The 15448-nt window shown below is 34.0% G+C and overlaps 1 protein-coding gene across 1 annotated transcript in view; it reads left to right on the plus strand.

Moving 5' to 3' along the window:
- LOC118836613 (meprin A subunit beta-like) overlaps positions 1-15448 on the plus strand; it is a 129644-nt gene that overhangs the window by 23552 nt on the left and 90644 nt on the right. The window contains 1 exon segment of the mRNA XM_036743857.1: positions 982-1160. Within this exon segment, the coding sequence (XP_036599752.1) occupies positions 982-1160 (179 nt within the window).

Consider the following 15448-nt stretch of genomic DNA (forward strand, 5'->3'; position numbering starts at 1 on the left):
CCACAAGAAAAATGAAGAAAAATATCCTTTGATCTGCATTCAGACTTTATCACTTTTTTTCTCTAGAGATGGATAGCATTTTCATCACAAATCCTGCAGAATTGGCTTGAATCATTGTATTGCTGAGAATTGCTAAATCAGTCACAGTTCTTCATCACACAATATTGCTGTTACTGTATACAAGGTTCTCTTGGTTCTGCTCATTTCACTTTGCATCAGTTCATGTAATTCCAGGTTTTTTCTGAGAGTGTCCTGCTCATCAATTCTTGTAACACAATAGTATTCCATCACAAACATAAACAACAACTTATTCTGTCTTTCCCCAATTGATGAACTTCCCCTCTGTTTGACTCACTAACTAGCCTTAGTTCTTGAATTGTGGCTTTATGCCAGAACCATGCTCAACCTCCTGCTCCATTTTTAGTTGGAATGGTCCACCCTGCTTGATCTCAATCTGGGTCACTTGGGTTCCTGTGCTGACTTCCACCTCCATTACTATTAGTCTACACTAATATATACACTGAAGAGAGTAGGTTTTAGGTCTGCCTTTATCTTTGAGGTTCAGAGCATTGGATCTTCATGTCTGTCCTTAGCATCTTAGGACAAAGTGCTAGGAACTTTGGAAGATGGCACTTGGCCTGACCTAGTCTAAATGCTAGTCCACATTTATGACTGCTATTTACTTCCAATGTCTACACTATAGTTTTCAAACTACTTTTGGGTGGGATTTTTCATTGGAGTACTATGGTCATTCTCACTTCAGGAGTCTTATAGGCTATCGTTATCTCTGGCTTATTTCTGGTCATATTCATAATCCATGTATCAACTCATATTTGAGGGCTAATTATTGGTCCTTCACCATGCCAAATAATCATGCCTCTTAGTGTAATCACCAGAATTGACAAAGGGTTTGAATTTAATGTTGGTCATGATATAATGCCACAATGTCAGTCATTTTACCACTTTATGTTTTGTTTTTAGGTGCTCTTCTTCAGTCGGAAAAAACCATTATGGAAAAAATATAATTTTCATAGGATCTTCCTGTGCCATAATAGCTTCAGTTCAACATGAGCTCCTCCATGCCCTAGGATTCTGGCATGAGCATTCCCGTTCAGATTGAGATGACTATATTATAATAATGGAGGACAGAATTGAGCCAAGTATGGTTTCTTTGATTGCTTTCCTTTTTGTATAAGAAAGTCTTGAACTAGAGGCAATAAAGTGTGTTTTAATTCAGTCATTACCTTTCATTTAGTGCTTACGTACCAAACACTAGAAATATAAAGAAACACAAAAATATGTTGGTACCTTTCCTCAAAGAGTTCACGTTCTAATGGAAGAGACAAAATTAAAAAAAAAACTATTGACATAGAAAGTATATACCGTGTAAATAGGCAGTACTCTTAAAGATGCACAACTTGCTTTTTCTTTCAAAAATACAAAAATTATCATGTAAATTTTTTTCTTTCCCTCTCCCTAGGGAAATGCAATGATTTCTAAATTATCTGTCCTTGAGTTTTTTCCATGGTTGGGGTTTTTTCACATAAAAAATTTTAAATTATTTCCTTTTCTTAAAAATCTTTTCATTTTGCTCTGTTATTTCTCATTGCGTCATGGAGTCATTGACTTTTGTTTGCCCTAGAGATAGCTACCATTAGGCACCACCACGCATATAAGTACATATAAGTAAAATTATTCCATGCATACTTCTATTTATCAGTTGCTTCTCTGAGTACAGATAGCATCTTTCTTCATATTTACTTTATAGTTAATTTGGTCATTTATGCTAAACAAAATAATTTATTTGCTCAGTTGTTCTTAAAACAATATTGCTGTTAGTATATACAATGCTCTCTTGGTTCTGCTCAGTTTGTAATTCATTATTTTGTGCAAATCTTTCCATATTTTTCTAAAAATCATTGAACTCATCATTTCTTAAATCACAGTAGTATTCTGTCACTTTCATATGCCACAACTTGTTCAGTTATTCTCCAACTGACAGACATCACTGCAATTTCCAGTTCTTTGCTCCCACACTGAGAGCTGTAACAAACATTTTAGAACATATAGGTTCCTTTCCTTTTTCCCTAATCATCTTTGGAAATAGACCAAGTAGTGGTCTTGCTGGGTCAACTGGTATGGACAGTTTAATAACTCTTTGGGTGTAATTCCAGATTGCTCTCCAAAATAGTTGGACCATTTAACAATTCCACTAATAATGAATTAGTGTCCCAGTATCCCCATATCCTCTCCAACATTTGTCACTTTTCCCTTTTATCATTTTAGCCAATCTAATAGGTATAAAATGATATGTCAAGTTTGTTTTAATCTGTATTTCTCTAATCAATAGTGATTTAGACTGTTTTTATATGACTATAAATTGTTTGATTTCTTTATTGGAAAACTGCCCCTTCATATCCTTTGACCATTTAGGGGACCAATAGGGTAATGACTCATATTCTTAGAGATTTGACAAAATTCTTTGTATATTTGAGATATGAGACCTTTATCTGATAAACTGTCTATAAATTCCTCCCCCTCCCCATTTTTCTGCTTTCCTTTTGATCTTGGCTGTATTTGTTTCATTTGTACAAAACCTTTTAAATTTAATGTAATTCAGATTATTCAGTTTACATCTAACTTTGCTCTCTATCTCTTGTTTATTCAAAAACTATTCACCTATCCATAAGTCTGGTAAGTAATGTTTGATGTTCTTCTAATTTTCTTGTTAATTTTCTTTTTCTATCTAGGTCAAGTATCCCATTTGAACTTATCTTCATAAATGGTGTGATACTGGTCCATATCCAGTCTCTGCCATGCTGCTTTCCTGTTTTCTCAATAATTTTTACCAAAAAATGAATTCTTATCCCAAAATATTAAGTCTTTACACTTGTCAAATACAAGGTTGTTAGGTTTATTTGTTGCTATAAGTTATATCTCTAATCAATTCAATTGACCTACCTTTCTATTTCTTAGCCACTACCAGATAGTTTTGATAATTACTATCTTATAATATGATTTAAGATCTGTTACTGCTAAACCTCCTTCCTTTACACTGTAAAAAAATTTTCCTCAATATTCTTGACTTTTTTTCCAAATGAATTTTGTTACTATTTTTTCTAATTCAGCAAACTAATTGAAGAAAATTATTTGGGATGGTACATAAAATAGTTTGGGTAAAATCGACATTTTTATTACATTGGCTCTATGTATGCATACACAGTTAACATCCCTACAATTATTTCAATCTGATTTTATTTGTATAAAAAAGGGTTTTTTTCCCCTGGTTTTGTTTTGTCAGGTGTGCTTCTGGGTAGTTTATATTGCTTAGAGTTATTTAAATGGGGTATTTTTTTTAACTATATCTTATTGCAGAGTTTCGTTTGTGCCCTATAGGAATGCTGATGACTTCTGCAGACTTACTTTGAATCTTGCTACTTTTCTAAAATTATTAATCATTTCAAATAACTTTTTACCTGATTCTTTGGGATTTTCCAAGAAGATCATTATATAATCTGCAAAAAAGAAATAGCTTTTTACCACATCATTCCACATTCTGATTCCTTCCATTTCTGTTTCTTCTCTTATTGCTCTTGTTATGATTTCCAATACAATACTGAATAATATTGGTGACAGTGGGCATCCTTGTTTCATGCCTGATCTTACCGGGAAGACCTCATTTATCCCTATTACAAAAAATACTTGCTTATGATTTTAGATAAATGCTTTTAAAAAAATCAATTTAAGGAAAAATCCATTTCTACTAATATTTTCAAGTATTTTTAATAGAAATGAGGGTTGAACTTTATCAAAGCTTTTTCTGCATCTTTTTATATAATTTTATTAGTCTGACCTTTAATTTTTAGGATTTCCAATTTAGTGTCTAATTGGGAATTTTTAATTTGTTCTTTTTCTAGTTTTTTAAATTGCATGCCCAATTCAGTAGTCTGTTCTTTCTCTATTTTATTAATGTAAATATTTAGAGTTATAAATGTTCCTCTATTCAATGCTTTTTATGTATCACATAGATTTTGATAGGTTGTCTCAATGTTGTCATTCTCTTTTATGAAATTATTCATTGCTTATGACCTATTCTTTAGCTCACTTATTCTTCAAAATTAGGTTGTGTAATCACCAATCAATTTTTAATATATGTTTCCTTTGTCCCTTTTTAAATGCCATTTTTATTGAATTATGGTCTGACAGGGATACTTTTAATATTTCTGCATTTAACTATAACATTTTTTTGTACTATTATATGGTCAGTCCTTGTAATGATATCATGAATTGTTGAGAAAAAGGTGTATTCCTTTCTATTTCCATTCATTTCTCTCCAGATATCTGTCATATCTAGTTTATCAAAAAATTGATTTGTTTCCTTAACTTCTTTCTTATTTTTTTTTAGATTTATCTAATTCTGAGAGCAAAAGATTAAAGTCCCCCACTATTGTAGTACTACTGAAGCATTTTGAGGTTGCTGTATTAGGAGGGCAGAGTTTATAATTTCAAAGAGGATCATATATATGTCTGAAAGGTTCGGAACCGCTGGATATAAGAAACTCTCAAAGTGGGAGGCAGAAGAATCAAAGCATATATTTAGGCTCCACAGTAACCAACCCATGAACCAGCATCCCCATTTTGATATATTGATCAAAAGCTTCCAGGCCCAATAAGTACGCCTCACAAGAGTAACCAGGAGGCTACAGAGAAGCATGATGGTGTAAAGCAAAATCATGCTTCCCCCTCTATGGTAAAAAGATTACCCACTGGCCTCAAGTCCTTGTTCAGCTTCCTCCCGTAGGTCAACTCTGCTACTGGCAGCTCCTGCTTCGGCTGTGGCTGTGGCTGTGGCCGTGGCCGTGGCTGGAAGCTGTTTTTAACCATCCGGCTTCTGCGGGGGTGTAAGGTACGCCAGGGAAAGCACAGGTTCTTTCAATCTGCTTAAGCAAGGTGAAGGGGTTGACTGGGAAAGCACAGGTTCTTTCGATCAGCTTAAGCAAGGGAAGCAAGGTGAAGGGGCCAACAAGCTTACTCCAACCCAACATACAAACAGCATTCAGTTCAGGGGAAAAAGCCAAACTAGTCAAGGGCACTTGTTGACTAAGTGCTAAGGAGCCCATTTTTGGTTACCAACACAGTTGCTTAGAACCCTGAAATACCTGGGTACAGGGCAGTATCTGCCTGGAATGAATTCACCCACTCAAACCATTTTCTAGTCAAGTGGCACAGTTTATTGTAAAGCCAAAGTTCTTAGGGAAGCTGCTAACTAATGAGGATGAGACTGATACTCATATACAAAAGGGATAGTGAAAGGATCTGAGTGGGATTAGGGAGTGGTAAATAGTCTGGGATGGGCCAGGTGCCTTGGGTAGAGATGCCAGACAGGTCTTTTCCTTTTAGAGGTCCAGGTCCCATTACCCCGTCATTACTATCTATCTCCCTCCACCTGTAATTCCTTTAACTTTTCTTTTAAAAATGTACATACTTGCAGTGTTTGATGCATATAGGTTCAATATTGATATTTTTTCATTATTTATGGTACCTTTTTATCAAAACATAATTACCCTGTTTATCTCTTTTAATTAAGTCTACTTTTGCCATCATTTTGTCTGAGATCATAATTGCTTCCCCTGCCTTTTTTTGCATCAGCTGAAGCATAGTAAATTTTACTCCAACCCTCCGTTTTAACTCTGTGTGTCTCTCGTTTTAAAACTTGTTTCTTGTAAACAACATTTCACTAGATTCTGATTTTTAATCCATTCTGCTATCCACTTGTTTTATGGGTGAATTTTTTCCATTTCCATTTAAAGTTATAATTATTATTTGTGAATTTCCCTTCATCTTACTTTTACTCACTATTTCCTCCTCAGCCTCTCTTTTCTTCCTATCCCTGTTATCTTATCTTCTCCCCTTACCCTCTTATTCCTTATTTTACCATCCCCTCTAAAGGTTTGTCCCTTATCTATTCATACCACCCTCCTAATCATAATCTATACACCCTTCTAAAAGTTCCTCCTCCACCATATGCTCCAGTTTTCTCACCCTTTAGAAGTTCAGAAGAAACCTCTTCTGATGTATATGCTGTTTCCTCTTCAACCCAGAGGAGAGTAAGGTTCTAATACTACCAGCCCTCTACCCTCATCTGCTTCCTCTGTATTAGCTCTTCCTTTCAGGCCTCATTTTTATGCAGTAATTTCCTTTTAACCTTTACCTAAACAATTTTGTTTTTTAGAATCACATCATCATATGCAACTTAGCCCCAATCTTTCTTTCAAACTACCTTAGTAATGAAAACAGTTTTAAGGATACTATTACTAATAATGATAACTAATAATTACCAATATTAATAATATTTTCATACATTATAAATAAACAGTTTGACCTTAACAAGTGCCTTATAATTAGTCTTTAATGATTTCCATATATTTCTTCCAGATATTTTATATTGAATTTTCCACTGAGTTCTGTTTTTTTTTTTTTTTTTTTTTACAAATACCTGAAAGTCTTTAGCTCATCAAATATCCTTTTTTGTTTCTTTCAGGATTATACTCAAATTTGCCAGATAAGTTATTCTTGGATGCAACCCAAGCTCCTTTGCTCTTTGAAATTTAATGTTCCCATGTTTAGTGTAGAAGCTGCTAGGTCTTACGAAATCCTGATTGTTTTCTGCAGTATTTAAATTTTGAATTGTTTCCTTGTTTCCTTGTTCCTTGCAATATTTTTTCTTTAACCTGGGAATTTTGAAACTTGCTTATGACATTCCTGTGAGTTTTTTTTCCCCTGGGATCTCTTTCAGGGGGTGATCTGTGGATTCTCTCTATTTCTGTTTTACCTTCTTTTTCCTAGAACTTCAGGGCAATTTTCCTTAATATTTTCTTATGATATTGTATCCACATTTTTTCATAACTCCAGGTTACTTTCAGGAAGACTGATAATTCTTATATTGTCTCTCCTTAATCTCTTCTTCAGATCAGTTGTTTTTCTCATGAGGTGTTTCAGATTCTCTTCTATTTTTTTTCTAGTTTTATTATATCTTGGTGTCTTATAAAGTCATTCTATATTCCACTTGCCCAATTCTAGTTTTCAAAGAGTTATTTTCTTCCCTAAAATATTGTATTTCTTTTTCTAATTGGTTAACTTTCTAAAACTTTTTTCATAATTTCCTTGAATTGCTTTTATTTTTTTTTCTAATTTTTCTCTCTTATTTGATTTTTGAATGCTTTCTTAAGTTCTTCCAAGATTTCTTTTTTGGGCTTGTGACCATTTGACCTTACCCTTTGGGGGTAGCAGTGTTTTTTTTTTAACCTCACTATCTTCCTCTTTATATGAACTCAGATCTTTTTTTACCTAAAAGTAGCTATCAATGGTCAGGTTCTTTTTTTCTTTGGTTGCTCACTTTTATTTTAATTCGTTTTATTTTATTTTTTTAGCAGTTTATTATTATTATTATCAAATTTTAATCCCAAGTTGTGTGTAACATTGCTAGGCCTCAAGTCCTTCTTACTGTTGTTTTCTGAATTCTGTCCAGGGCCACAACCTCAGGGACACCTTTCTTCCTTTCTTAAGCCCCAGTCATGCTGTCCCCACAGTGTTCTTGCTGTGAGAGACTGGTAAAAGTGAGGGAAAGTTAGGTTTCCACAGAATAATTAATTAAGTTCCACAGAATAATTAATGAAGTGTCAGCTTAAACAAAGGAGGAGTAAAAATTAACCAGGATAAGGGTCCCCAGCCAATCCGAATAAAGTTTGTGGTTTTGCAAAAACCACAGACTCTGGATATTAGGAAAACTGGCCTAAACCAGCCAGATAATGGTCAGGGTTGAAGAGAGAACTGGGTCAAATGGCTAGAGAGAACTGGGTCAAATGGCTACCATACATACTTAATTGGCTAATTGAATATTACCTTACACATCCTTAGGGAGGAGTTTTCTGCCATTTTTGAACATGTGGTGTATGATGAGGGGAGGGGGACATGCTTACACATATCAAGGAGAGAACATATGAAGAGGTGTATCAGGAAGAGTGGAGCAGACCAATCCGCTCTCTGAGGGAAGGTACTGAGTTGATGGTGCATCAATCTGCATTGGTCTAACACTACAAAGCTGATCTCATTTTTGTAAGCAATACTCCCCCTTTCTAAAGAAGGGCAGAGTCTGCTCCTGGCCAGGAACATTTATCAAATCCTTTGGATTCCTCATTAATAATAAATTGTCCTTGATGCCTGAATTTCAGTGTCAAGCATATTTCTAACATTGCTTTCTACAGTACTGTACTCATCAGGGTTGCGTTTACTTCTCCTTGTCCACAGTCACAACCCAGGTTCACATTGGGTCAGCACCTCTAGGCCTGACTTCTGGAAACAGCAGGAAGTCCTTAAATCTTCCCTCACTCATCCATTTGCTGTTCTTTAGATGAAAGTTTGTAAGCTGAAAGTTCCTGAGGCTGTGAGGTAAAAGATTCTGAGGTGAAATTTTCTGAGGCAGTGAATGAGATGAAAGTTGAGATGAAATTTCCTGAGGATTCTGCTTCTCTTGTTGATTCATTGTAGTTGACCTGGAGGTGTTTAGACTTCATTTAAACCAAATCTCAGCCCCTAGAGTCTTCTCTGAGATACTCTCAAGACATCTTAGGAGGACAACTGCTTCACCCTTTATTTTTGCTGATCTACATTCATTTTATGGCAATTTTCTGTTTCTGGAGATGATCTGGATAGCCTGGATATTTCTGACCTACTCCACCATCTTCCCAGAATGCATCTCAAAAAGGCCAGTTTTAGAAGGCAGTATTTGATCTGAGTCTTGAAAGCAGCCAGGGAAATCAAGCAAGTAAGGAGGGCAAACATTCTAGGCATGGGGCATAGCCAGTGAAAAGGCATAGAGTAATGAGATGGAGGGTCATGTTCAAGAAACAGCAAGAAGATCATTGTCATTCAAACGTCAAGTATGTAGACCAAAATGAACAGTAAGAAGATTATAAAGATGGGCAGAGGGCAGGTTGTGAAGAACTTCAAAGTTCTAACTTCCTAGGTAATAGGAAGCTGGATAAATAGATATGGGGATCATCTGCTTAGAGATAATTGCTGAACTTATAGGAGCTGATGAGATCACCAATTGAAAGAGTACAAAGAGAGGAGAAGAGGGCCAAGGTCAGAACTCTAAGTGACACTCAGAATTGCTGGTCGTTATTTGCACAATAATCAAGCAAATCCTCTAAGTATTCCATGGAATCATCTGCAAGTATGGCAGTTTTGCTTCCTCATTGCCTAGCCTTATTCTTTCAATTTCAGTTTTGTTTTTTTTTTTGCTATACTTAGCATTTCTAATAAAATATTGAATAATAATAATAATGGTGATGAACATCTTGCTTCTCCCTGGATATAATTGGCAAACCTTCTAGTTCATCCTTATAACAGACAATATTTGCCCTTGCTGTTAGACAGATGGTACTTATCATTTTGAGAAAAGCTCCATTGATTCCTATGCTTTCTAGTGCTTTTAATAGAAATAAGTGGTGTATTTTGTCAAAAGTCTTTTCTGCACACATTGATATAATCATATGACTTTTCATTGATATAATTATGTTTGTAGTTTTTCTTTGTGATATTATGCTGTATTCTGCTTGCTTATATTTTATTTAAAATTTTAACATCAAGATTCATCAGAGAAATAGATCTATAATTTTCTTTCTCTGTTTTTGCTCTCCTGGGTTTAAGTATCAAAACAGTATTTTTGTCAAAGAAGGAATTTGTTAGGACTCCTTTGCCTTTTACTTTAAACAAATGCTGTGTACAGTTTTAAATCAATTGCTCTTTAAGTGTTTGGTAGAATTAATTTATAAATTCATCTGGTCCTGTGAATTTTTTCCTAGGCAGCTCATTTATGGTTTGTTCAATTTCTTTTTCTAAGTTTATTTAAATATTCTATTTCTTCTTATATAAATTTGGGAAATTTATCATTTTGTATACATTTATGAATTTTACTTAGATTGTTGGTTTTATTGACATGTAGTTGGGGAAAATTGTTCATAATAATTGCTTTATTTTCATATGCATTTGTGGGGCATTTGTCTTTTTTCATTTTTGATACTGGTAATCTCGTTTTCTTTCTTTTAAAAAAATCAAATTAACCAATGGTTTATCTATTTTAATAAAACTAATGCCTTATTTTATTTATTAATTCAATGATGTTTTCTTTCAACTTTATTAATCTCTTCTTTGATTTTTAGAATATCTATTTCTTTGTTCAATGAAGAATTTTAAATTGGAAGTTTTTAAAGCAGTTTTTTAGTTATATGTCCAATTTATTGATCTACTTTTTTTCTTTTTTACTGATGTAAGTGTTTAGAGATATAAATTTCCCACTAAGTACTGCTTTAAATTGCTTCATTGTCATTATCTTTAATGAAGTTATTTATTATTATTGTTATAATTCATCCTTTACCAATTCATTTCATATTACATTTTTAAATTTCAAATTAAATTTTTTTGTAAATAGTATTTTATTTTTTTCAATTACATGTAAAGATAGTTCTCAACTTTCGTTTTTAATAAAATTTTTGAGATTCAAATTTTTCTCTATCTTTGCCTCCCTTCCTCCTCCCCAAGATAGCCAGCAATCTGATATAGGTTATACATGTGCAATCATGTTGAACATATTTCCACATTAGTCATGTTGTGAAAGAAGAATCAGAACAAAAGGGGAAAACCACGAGAAAGGAAAAAGAAAACAAAAAAGTGAAAATAGTATGTTTCAATACGCATTCAGACTCCATAGTTCTTTCTCTGGATGTGTGTAGCATTTTTCATCATGTGTCTTTGGGAATTGTCTTAGCTCATTGTATTGCTGTGAAGAGTTAAGTCTATCATAGTTGATCATCGCACAATATTGCTGTTACTGTGTACAGCGTTCTCTTGCTTCTGTTCACTTCACTCAGGATCAGTTCATATAAGTCTTTCCAGGTTTTTTCTGAAAACCGCATGCTCATCATGGTATTAATATTTAGTCTTTGCTTCTATTACTATTTATTAAATATAATTTTTATTGTATTACAGTGTGAAAAGGCTGCATTTAATATTTGTTTTCTGCATTTGTTTGTGAGATTTTTATACTCTAATACAGAGTTCATTTTTGTGAAGGCGCATGTACAACTCAGAAAAAAATACTCTTTTCTATTTCCACTCAATTTTCTTCAGAGGTCTAGCATATTTAACTCTCCTCAAAATTGATTCTTCTCCTTAACTTCTTTCTTATCGATGTTTAGATTTATCTAGTTCTAGAAGGGAAAGAAGTGGTCCCCCACTAGTATAGTTTTACTGTGTGTTGCATCCTGTAACTCATTTAATTTTTCCTTTAAGTATTTGGATGTTTTTCCATTACACATACAAACACATATATGTATGCATGTGTGTGTATATGTATATATGCATGTATATATAGACACACCTGTACATACATATGTGTGTGTATAGCACTGATATTACCTCTTGCTTATTGTTACATTTTAGCAAAATGTAGCTTCCTTGATTATCTTTTTTAATTAGGTCTATTTTTTGCTTTCAACTTCTCTGAGATCATGATTGCCACACCTGCCCTCTTTACTTCAGCTGAAGCATAATAGATTCTGCTCCACCTCCTTTTTTAACTGTGTGTTTCTGTTTCAAGTGTTTTTCTTGTTAAAAAAAAAAACCAAAGAACATGTTGAATTCTGGTTTCTAATCCTTTTCATTTTATGGATCAATTTATCCCATTCATGTCATGTTCACAGTTATGATTACTGTTTATTTCCCTCTATATTATTTTCTCCTATTTATCTTCTCCCTCCCTCCCTCCCTCTCTCTCCCTCTCTCTCTCCCTTCCTCCCTCCCTCCTCAAAACTCTGATTTCTTTTGGATCACTGCCTCCCTTAATCCATTCATCCTCATATCATCTCTTGTAACTTTTTTTCTCCCAACTTTTTCCACTACAAGTTCCCTTTTGGGTAAGATGGATTTCTATACCCACCCGAATGTTTATTTATATTGTCCTCTCTTCTAATTCTGATGAGGAGGTTCAAGTGTTGCCAGCTTCACCCCACATTTTCTTTTCCATTGTAAAAATTCTCTCTTTCATACCTATTTCATGTGGAAAAAATTCCTCCATTCTTTCTCTTACTTCTCCCTTCTCCTATTATATCCATTTTTCTTAGTCTTCCAATTTTCTTTTGATAGCATCACAACATCATAGACTCAAATCTATGCCCTTTGTCTGGGTAGATGCTTTCTATCTGCCCTAATGATGACAAAGTTCTTGGGAGTTAAATGTGCCATGTTTTTATTTGGGAATATGAACAATTTAACCTTATTGATTTCTTTATGATTGCTCACTCATGATTACCTTTTTATGCCTTTCTTGAGTCTTGTATTTGAATACTAAATTTTCTATGCAGCTCTGGTCTTTTTTTTTTAATCCAGACAGTGTGAGAGTCCTCTGTTTCACTAAAGGTCATTATTTTCTCCCATACAATTATACTGGAGAGGTTATTCTTGGTTACAATCCTAGGTTCTTTGCCTTCTGGAACTTCAGGACTTCTGTTCTTTATTGCGGCTGCTGCTACATCTTGTGTGATCCTCATTGTGCTTCATTGATACTTGAATACTTTCTGCTGCTTCTGGTATTTTCTCCTTGACCTGGAAGCTCTGGAATTTGGTTATAATATTCTTGAGAATTTTCATTTTCAGATCTTTTAAAGAAGATAATTAGTGGATATTTTAAATTTCAATTTTGCCTTATAGTTCTTAGGTATCCAGGTAGTTTCCCTCTTTGCTTCCTAGAAATATGATGCTTAGTCTCCTTTTTAATCATGAGTTTCAGGTAATTGAAAATTCCTAAGTTATCTCTCCTCATTCTAGTATCCAAGTCTGTTGTTTTTCTGATGATACATTGCACATTTTCTTCTTTTTACTTGTTATAATGTTTCTTGATGTTGTATGGAGTCATTAGCTTCCTCTGGACTAGTTCTAATTTTTAAGAAATTATTTCCTTTAGTAACTTTCTAAAACTTCTTTTATCATTTGTCCAATTCTGTTTTTAAAGGTGATAGTTTCTTTGGTATTTTTGCACCTCCAACAAAGCTGTTATTTTTCATTTCTTAATTTTCTTTCATTCCTCTCATTTTCTCCAATTTTTGTCTACTGATCTTATTTATTTTTTATTTTCCTATAAAATCAATTTTTAACATTCATTTTTAAAAAGTTTTGAATTCCAAATTCTCTTTCTTCCTCCTTTACTTTCTCATTGAGAAGGCAAGCAGTTTGATATAGGTTATACATGTGCAGTCATTCAAAGCATATTTCTATATCAGTCATGTTTTGAGAGAAGATAGACAAAAAAGAATAAAAATAAAGTTTAAAAAGTATTCTTTTATTTGCACTTAGACTCCATCAGTTCTTTCTCTAGGTATGGATAGCATTTTTATAAGACCTTTGCATCATTGTATTGCTGAGAATACCCAAATCCTTCACAGCTGTTTATTGTACAATATTGCTGGTACTGTATACAGAGTTCTTCTGGTTCTGCTCTTTTCACTTTGCATAAGTTCATATAAGATTTTCTAGGTCTTTCTGCAACCATCCTGCTCATCATTTCTTATAGCACCATAGTATTCTATCATGATCATATACCATAACATAGTCAGTGATTTTCCAACTGATGGGCATCCTTTCAATTTCTTTGACACCACAAAAAGAGCTGCTATAAATATTTTTGTACATATACATCTTTTTCCTTTTTCTTTTTTAATCTCTTTGGGACACAGAACTAGTAGTGATGTTGCTGGGTCAAAGGATATACATGGTTTTATAGCATTTTTTAGCATAGTTCTAAATTGGTCTACAGAATGGTTGAATCAGTTCACAACTCCACCAAAAGCACATTAGTGTCTCAATTTTCCCTCATCTTCTCTGACATTTGTCATTTTCCTTTTCTCCCATCTCAGCAATCTGATAGAGGTGGAGTGGTACCTCTGAGTTGTTTAATTTGCCTTTCTCTAATCAATAGTGGTTTAGAGCATTCTGACAACTGCCTGTTCATAACCTTAGACCATTTATCAATTAGGGAATGTATTTTATTTTTATAAATTTGACTCAGTCCTCTATATGGTTGCAAAGTGAGTCTTTTATCAAAGAAACTTACTCAAAATTTTTTCACAATATGATGACTAATTGTATTTTCCTCCATCTTATTTTCCCCCATTTCATCTTATTTTTATCCTACTTGCTTTATCTCCTTTTACCTCGTCCCTGTGTCCATTCTCAAAAGTGTTTTCTTTCTGACTTTTACCTCCTCCAACCCACTCTCCCTTCTATCCATTCCTTACCCCTCTGCTTCTCTTATCCCCTTCCCTTCCAACTTTCATATTGTAAGATAGATTTCTATACTCAACTGAGTGTGTATATAATTATTTATTTGAACCAATTTCAATGAGAGTAAGGTTCATGAATCACCCCCTCCCCAATTTCCCTCATCTTCCCCTCCACGTCAAAGCTCTTTCATGCCTCTTTAGTGTCAGATAATTTGTCCCACTCTACCTCTCCCTCTCCCCTTTTCCCAGTGCATTCCTCTTTCTCACCTCTTAATTTAATTTTTTAGATAATAACTGCATCATATTCAACTCCCACCAATGCCCTCTCTCTATGCCCTAGGAATAAGGAAATTCTTAGGCGTTACAAGAATCATTTTCAAATGTAGGAATGTAAACAGTTTACCCTTATTGTTCCTTTTTCCTTTTTTATGCTTCTTTTGAATGTGATATTTGAAAATTCTGCTCTGGTCTCTTCATTCTGAATGCTTGAAAGTCCTCTATTTCATTGAACTTCCATTTCCCCCCATGAAGAACTATACTCAGTATTGCTGAGCAGGTGATTCTTAGGTGTAATCCTAGCTCCTTTGCACTCTGGAATATCGTATTCCCAGTCCTCCAATCCTTTAAGGTAGAATCTGCTAAAGCTTGTATTATCCCATGACTCCTTAATATTTGAATTGTTTCTTTCTGCCTGCTTACAAGATTTTCTCCTTGACCTGGGAGCTATGGAACTTGGTTATGATATTCTTGGGAGTTTTAATTTTGGGAATTCTTTCAGAAAGTAATTAGTAGATTCTTTCACTTTGGGAGAACTTTGCTAAAATTCTTCCTCTACTCTGCCATGTTGTCTTTATCATAAGCTAGACAATTTTGAGTAGCACCCTGACAATGATCTGTAAGTCACTATGGCTATGTGTTAGTAGAGAGTTGCCTGCTGGGAAGTACATTTTCCCAACTAAAGCCACTCATGAAGAATATCTACTTGGATAATCATGGAGTTGTAAGTTAAGGTGGTGGAGGGAGAACCTAAGCCAATGAAATCCCTAGAAGTATTGAAACAAATATATCTGTTTAGCTTATATTTCAGAAACTTTTATTTCACTGTAAAATTA

Source organism: Trichosurus vulpecula, chromosome 1 (genome assembly GCF_011100635.1).
Source record: "Trichosurus vulpecula isolate mTriVul1 chromosome 1, mTriVul1.pri, whole genome shotgun sequence".
In the NCBI taxonomy this organism is placed as follows: Eukaryota; Metazoa; Chordata; class Mammalia; order Diprotodontia; family Phalangeridae; genus Trichosurus; species Trichosurus vulpecula.